Here is an 8,002-nt window from a genome sequence, read left to right as displayed (position 1 = left end):
AAGAGTATTTAGTTACAAAGTGCATGTCTTCATTTGTAAATGACCCCTGAATGGCCAACATTCTCATGTTTCAGATATAGTGGGATGTGTCGACCCCGAGGAGTGTGTACGAGTTTGCGGAGCTGAGGTGGGATGCTCCAACATTGCCTTTCCCAAACTTGTCATCGAGCTAATGCCAAGTGGTGAGAACATGTCTTCAACTCTACTCTACCTTGAAAATTATATGCTTTCTTCATTCTTTCTATATTGTTAATGCAAATGACAGTCAGTATAATTATCAGGGATTAATCATTAGAGCATAAATTGAATGTTATTGAACAAACTTCCCTATGATTATAGTATTTTTTTAATAATAAAAAAGTTAAAATGCAATGTTCCAAATTATTACACACAACAGAGTTTCAAAACATTTTCTATATTGTATATATCTATATGTAATATATGTATATCTATCTTGTAAGAACTAAAAATGGTCATTTGTTAAATTTCCAGCATTAGGGGGTCATATTTCCTGAAATCAAAAGCTATTATAATCAAAAATATCTTAACAGGCAGAGAGATCAGTTTTCTTTCCCATCTTGCTTGAAAATGTTGGTCTGGGTAGTTTTATAGTGTAGACTGTAGAACATCTTGCAGTATTTTTTTCTTTATTTGGCTCACTTAGCAATAATAGCATAATATTTTGGAACGTAGTCTAGAGTAGCATTGCATTTGTCATTTTTTTTTAAATTGAATTGTCTATTTGTGTATTTCTGGCAGGCCTGCGTGGGCTTATGATATCAGTAATGATGGCTGCTCTCATGTCATCACTGACCTCCATCTTCAACAGCAGCTCCACTCTCTTCACTATGGACATCTGGAAGAAGCATCGGCCACAAGCCACAGAGAGAGAGTTGCTACTGGTTGGCAGGTATAATGCTATTTTATTTCTCCAAAAGTCATTTATGTATTTAGCCATCTATTATCTATACTTTTAGATTTTACAAAATTGTCTTGAACTAAAAACACAGAAAAATTGGATTAAAAAATACATGTATTGATTTAGAAGGGGGAAAATCAGGAAATTTAATATACATCTATACTCTTAATTTGAATTTGATCCTAAAGCAGAAAGTCAGCACTCATGATTGACTTTCCTGGGCCACCCAAAATGATGTGGCGGGCCAGTTTTCTTCCCCCGGGCCGCCACTTTGACACCAGTGGTTAGACTGTTAAATCCAAGTGCAAATGCACACATGGTTCATCATAGACCATACTCATCTTACTGTACCTGCGTGTTGATCATTTACAAATTGACACCCAAATTGGAGGCCCAGTATGATTAGCTAAGTGTTATTTCTTTCACTTTGATAATGTTCCGTGTTTATGCCACAGGATTGTGACTGTCATTTTGGTGGTGGTCAGCGTGGTGTGGATCCCCATCTTGCAGTCCGCCAACAGCGGCCAGTTGTATGTTTACATTCAGTCCGTGACCAGTTACCTGGCACCCCCTGTCACAGCTGTGTTCACCCTGGCAATCTTCTGGAAGAGAACCAACGAGCAGGTAATCCCTAAGATTAATTGGTTGCCAACCATTGAATCAAGACATTGTAACATGACTTTCCTGTTCCAAGAGAGATCGTCAAGTATTCTTTGAGGAAGTATTATTTTCACTTAATTGCTAAAAAATCTATATTTTTGCTCATCTATCAATGTCAAAAACATTTGGTGACAACCAGAAAAACTAGATGACAAAGAGTATACAGTACTATATATATTCACCTTTAGAAACGATGTATGTAGGAGGATAGCAGAGTTTTGGTATTCATGACTATAAATTACTATTAATACTTTAACATTTGTTCTTAGTTTCTCATAAATTATGTACCCCCCCCAATGCTATTTATACTTCAGTGTAACATATTATAACATGTTATATATATGTATATACGTAAATGGGAACTCAAAAGGCCATTGACTGTCAATCAAAATGACTTCTAGCAAGGTTATGATAAAACTATTTATATGGACATTTGTTGTGTTATTTAACAACACCACATTGATTTTTACATAACTTTAAGTTCCAACCCTCAAATATATGCACAAATCTGGATAATACAGATACTATTATGACATATAATAATAAATCAAAGTGTACCTGCTGAAATTGGGAATCTAGTTGGGTCTATATCCAAATTAGACAGTTACGCATGCAGTCTTAAATCTTTGTGACACAATTTTGTTAGAAAACAAAGAAAATTGGTTAAAAAAAACTTGTTTAACTAGCAATTGTTTTAAGCCACTGAGGAGAAACACTATTGCATAATGTGCTCTTATATGGCGTTCATTTCAAAGTTCATTACAAAGTTAATCCTTATCTAAACTGGGTTTCTGTGCGAAGCATTCTGAAGTGTTCCCTTCCTGCACTTTTATTAGCCTCATATGGGATCCAGACAAGCACCGACATTCCTCAATCAATTGCGTGCGCATGCGCATGTGTGTATGTTAGTGTGAGTGTATGTTAGTGTGTGTGTGCACGTGACTGTGTGTGTCTACATGTATCCATTACTTCTAACATATTGTTTTCATGCCTGGTGCCAGATTGTCAAATTCTAATTGATTGCACTCTCTCATGCAAACAAATGAGTGTTGACTGTTGAGGAAGATAAAAGTTGCTGACATTAGATTTAAAGAAAAGATTATAAAATGGTGGAAGGAAAGATTAAAGAGGTGCGGTAAACATAGAGAAATACACCGTTAATGCAAGTAAAGACTGGTCCAACTCGCGTTCAAAACTGAGTAGGTGTTTTGGCAAGCAACATAAGGGTGTGTCAGTTGTTTGTTTGTATTTTTTCTTTGACAGACTTGTTTCCTTTCCCCCTTCACTAAAATTTCATTAATTTCTCTCAGTCACAAATGAAAACATGAAAGTGCAAGTATCTACAGGCAGGACCATACAGTAAATAACAGGACAGTGTAGCCATTTCTGTCTTTTTGGAATATAACCTGATTTAAAGAATATGTTGTAAGTCAATACCTACATTTGAGAATATTTATGTACACATTAAGAATTACACATGCCGTGTGTGATCCTGTGTATTAGACTTAGCAAAGCATGTATGTAAATGTGACATTCTCCATACACCTATACCAAACTACGGCCCTCGGGCCACATCCAGCCCGCTAGGCCTTTTAATCCGGCCCGCCGACGTTGTCCAAATAATGTATTTTATTGTTTTTCTGTCTAATGACACGGGTGCACACTTCTTAAAGTTACTAAAGGTGTCAAGTTTTAAAAACTTTTTTCCCTATTAAATAAAAAAGCTCATGGCACCGCCCATCTTTACTAAAAATCAATCGTGCATGTTGGTTGTTTGTCATAAAAACATGTAACGTAATTTAAAAAAAAAGCTCCTTCCAAAATATGCCGCCGCCCTGTTAATTTGAATATTTATTGCTTTTCTACCAGATATATTTAGGCTTTGTGTGCAACTCCTGTTTTGCGGAGTGTCCTCCTCATGTGTGATAATGTCCTCTAAAGTGATCTAATTACTAACTTAGACTTATAATACAACATTCCACAATCACTTTAGGAAATAATAAAAATAGTTAAAGTCAAGTGGGTGTTATTGTTGATATTTGTTTCTTTGTAGCATAACTGATTTAACCACACGGGTGACATTCTTTGCAAGCTTAAGGAAGACAATTGAATGGTGTCAATGCACGTGGGAAAATTGTGAGAAGTAGCACAACAGTGACAGGAGTTTGAGGTTGCAAAATCTTAAATTAAACCTACAGCTCCTCCTTTTATAACATTCAGTGTTCTCGTTACCTCTGCGTCCTGCGTCTGATACGCACAGCTTTTCTTCCAGACGCACAATTTCAAGTAATGTGCTTTTTTCGGACGCAAAGAAATTTTTATCAAAAAAAAAAACCAAAACACATATATCCGATAGCAAACCAATTTATTCCACATAATCTTTGCGAAATAATTCTCGCGTGAACGAGACTAGCAGACACTAGCAGACGAAGGAGAGAAAGCGATAGCAAGAGTTTCGTAATAGTGTAAGAAAGATAAAAAATGTTTCAGAAAAAGCAAAACAGTCTGGATAGTTATTTCGCAGTTAAAAAATACAACTAGTAAGAAAAGAACTGCAGAAGATTCGATCGATGATCATGAAGCAAAACGGGGGAAGCAAGGAAAAATACGCACATTTCAAAAGAATTTTGGCTGCAAAGAGAGGAGGATCTACGAGCTGAAAGACTAGTACAATGATAAATAAACCCCAACCCTAAACCATATAATAAATAAATTAAATCTGAATGTTTATATATCGTTGCTTATGTTTTATTTGCATCCGTAGTATGTTGGGACTCGTGACAAGTTTCCTGGGACGCACAGTTTTCAGACAAGCGAATCCCTGGGACTCGCAGTGTGCCAATTGTAAAATTATCACTGAACATTTTAACTTCAAAAATTTCTTGAATTGTACCTTCGAATTGACTGAACCACGACCATGTTAGACAGTCAGTATATTTGGCCTGACTCTAGTATAGGGGTCGGGAACCTTTTTGACAGAGCCATAAACAATTCACATTTTATAACGTGATTTCTTGAGAGCCATTCTCAGAATTGAAAAGTAAAAATATATGAAAATGTGTGATTTTTTTTGGTCATTTCACCACTTTTAAAGTGCAAAAAGTCTCCAAAATATTTTGACAACATTGTTATGCTGTTGCTAATCAATCAGTATCAATGGGATTATGCATGCAAAAGAGTCATGAAAAACTAAATTATGATTAAAGCGGTGCTAGAAGTAGGTCAATACCAGTGTCGCTACTATTGGTGTGTTCGGAACTCAGTTCTCTCACCAGTGATTTGCATATTTTACCTCTCAGGTTAGTGGAGAGCCATATGCACCCATGGAAAGAGCCATATATGGCTCCCGAGCCATACGTTCCCTACCCCTGCTCTAGTAGGAGGAACGTCAACTTTTACACATACAAGGTCACGCCTTGGAGTTGGAATGCAGAATTCCAGCATAGGGGGCGACAAAATGAATTCTCATTAAAGCAAAAAAGCATTCTTTTCCTTAAACACGAATATGAAATTGAATACTATTAGAGATGCTTGAAGGAAACCAGCACTGGTTTCAGATTAATATAGTACAAATTTTACTGTAAAAAATCTGCCATTGAATAGCAATTCTTGGTTTATTTAATACATTACATTCTGAGCACCTTTTCTGGAAAGAAATGAAATCTATGATCCAAAAATTATGGTACTGTACTTTTATGTGATGCACTGAATCGTGTCATAATGAACAAATGCCTTTTTTGTGATTCTAGTATGAGTAGTAAGTATGAAGCACTGCAATTTCTGCCTGTGTTTGTGTTGTCAGGGCGCATTCTGGGGCCTCATGGTGGGTTTGGTGGTGGGAGTGTGCAGGATGGTTCTGGAGTTTGCCTTCCCCCCAGCCAGGTGCGGAGTCATCGACTCTGCGCCTGCCGTACTTCGTCGTGTCCACTACCTCCACTTTGCCATTTTATTGTGTGGGCTAACCGCTATTGTGGTCATTGTGGTGTCCCTGCTTACACCTCCACCGGGACAAGAACAGGTACATAATACACGCTTGGACCCAATTTGATAAGATTTACTTGCAGCTGTGCAACTTGGTTTTCATTTGGTTGGATTTTATGATCTGGATCTATAATTATCTAAAACACTTCACATGCAAACTACCTCACACAGTACAGGACAACATTTTTTACACACCCAATACAGCACAATCAGCTTTTCCTCTTTGATGCCTCATGAATGCCTGCTGACTTGAAAAAATGCTTCAAAGGGACGTTTCCATTCTCTCATATAGTGGTTTGTGAATATAAAAAAGTGTATCGCTGCAACTAGTGTATAAAGTGAATAAATGCACCATTTATAATAGAATTGAACCCCTCAATCTGTATATTACTGTAGATATTTGCCTTAACTACGTTACCCCAGGAACAACAAGTGGGTATCCTCATTCATTCATATTCATGTAGCAGGCCGAAACAGCTCCAAATTTGCTGGCTACAGAAAATACATTCTTTCAGTCACTAGACAAAAAGCTTTTGACCAGGCGTGGGAGCTGGAATGCAAATGAACTAGTAATCTCCAGTTTCTTTCCCTTAAAGCCACAAAATGTAGACATTAGAGCTTAAAATGACATCTTGACAATTATGTTAAGAGGAAAACCGGCTTGGTAATAAATAGTTTTTATTTTTGCTGCACGTCATATCACATGGTCTAATTTAATAATTTAAGTAGAACACAGACTCTACAGTGTTTTATGTTTTTATAATATTTGGCGTATATTAATGATGGTACATTGTCTTTGGAGCACTGTCATATAAATTTTTAGATTCTTAATTCAAAATAAGCCAAAATATAGGTTAAAATACTATTTATTATGATAAAACATTCATTTATTCTTTAATCTGCAGTTGAGGAACCTGACCTGGTGGACAATCAATGAGGAGTCTCCCAGAGGAATCCCTCTACAGAAAGTTTCCTCTCTCGGCCACCGAAGCACTCAAGGTGGGTATCAAATCCAGAAATGCAGTAGTACAATAGTTTGGAAATATAAATAAAGTCACAGGATTATATAATACTGATTAAAGGCACTATTATTTCATGCTAATTGATTTTGCACCTTTAAAATGCCAGATGTAGACCTCCCACGAGTAATCGATGTTGACTAAGATTTTGTAAAGTTAATTTTTTTGACACTAAAAAAATGCCGGCAGAGCGCTATTGTGTATTAAGTGAAGACTCAGACAGCTTTATTATGTCTCAATGCTGAATTAAATGAACCAGTAAGTGCAAAAGCTATATTTTCATGAGGAAAGTTAAGTTCCAAAATTAAGTTAATTTGCGAAAGATGGCACAGCAAATACAAACTTCACTGCTTTTGGTCCCCATTGACTAATACGTGACACTTTTTCCATACAGTTGTGAGTCATATTTATTGTTCTTTTGAGTTTTTCCCCTATTTGGTAACACAATCCATTTGTATAGATACGATTCCACTGTACAGCAAAAGGAAAGCATCTTTAAAAAAAATTAAAAAAAGAAACAACCACAAACATACAATACAATCCGGACAGCATAGGAATGCAATACTGTGCATTACAGTTTAAGATATATACAGAAGAATATATAAATATAGGAAAGCATCTATCACAGAATATTCATGCACATAAATGATGACACAAGGATTGAGCAACTTCCTGTTGTGTATGTGTCTGCGTATGTGTATGTGTCTGCGTATGTGTGTGTGTGTGTGTGTGTGTGTGTGTGTGTGTGTGTGTGTGTGTGTGTGTGTGTGTGTGTGTGTGTGTGTGTGTGTGTGTGTACATGTGAGTGTGCAGACGCTGAGCCAGCGCATCAGATGACTTGTGGTCATGGCCTGCAATTGTGCCTGGCAGCGGTCCAGCGCTTGCAGGAGACTCCCAGAGTTCCAAGCGTTCGCGAGAGCCCTTTCTGGTCAAGGTTCTGCTGCGCGAACGCCCTCTTGCTGGTCATCGTTAACATTTTTCTCTATGCATACTTTGCCTGAGCTTTACCCTGTAGACACATCCTGCCTCACCCTGATCCCGTTGAGCGGCAGCCAATATCTACAACAGGGACCACAAACTCTGCTGCTCACCCCTGCCAGAAAGAGGAGGGAACATAATTCATTTGTTTTTGGTCAAGGTTTTTGTTTCAATCAGGGAGGGGAATAAGCCAGATTCTGATGTTTTTTTTTTTATTGTTTTTTTTTTGCCAACATTGGTAAACCATTTGTTTGAATGTATTAATCAGGTGTTATGATTATAATGTCCTAATTTGACCTTTTCTGACAATATGATCACTTTAGAAAAATACATCCAACATATGATCAGTCTCACCAGTTTAAAAGAATTGTAATATTTGATCATCTTATTTAATTAATTACTTCTACGGTTGTCAGTTATCTGATTGATGATTACTGAATGTGAT

General features: G+C 36.9%; 1 protein-coding gene across 1 annotated transcript in view; it reads left to right on the top strand.

The window, feature by feature from the left end:
* The window catches only part of LOC144198338 (uncharacterized), a 34,485-nt gene extending 26,702 nt beyond the window's left edge, over positions 1–7,783 (top strand). The window contains exons 18-23 of the mRNA XM_077719288.1: positions 75–182; positions 760–910; positions 1,375–1,543; positions 5,382–5,597; positions 6,466–6,559; positions 7,393–7,783. Of these exons, the coding sequence (XP_077575414.1) occupies positions 75–182; positions 760–910; positions 1,375–1,543; positions 5,382–5,597; positions 6,466–6,559; positions 7,393–7,580 (926 nt within the window). The 3' untranslated portion in view covers positions 7,581–7,783. The remainder of the gene's footprint in view (positions 1–74; positions 183–759; positions 911–1,374; positions 1,544–5,381; positions 5,598–6,465; positions 6,560–7,392) is intronic.
* Positions 7,784–8,002: the final 219 nt, after the last annotated feature.

This window comes from Stigmatopora nigra, chromosome 6, assembly GCF_051989575.1.
Source record: "Stigmatopora nigra isolate UIUO_SnigA chromosome 6, RoL_Snig_1.1, whole genome shotgun sequence".
Taxonomy (NCBI): Eukaryota; Metazoa; Chordata; class Actinopteri; order Syngnathiformes; family Syngnathidae; genus Stigmatopora; species Stigmatopora nigra.
Note: the sequence above shows the minus strand (reverse complement) of the source record. Positions and strands in the feature narration are given on the sequence as shown.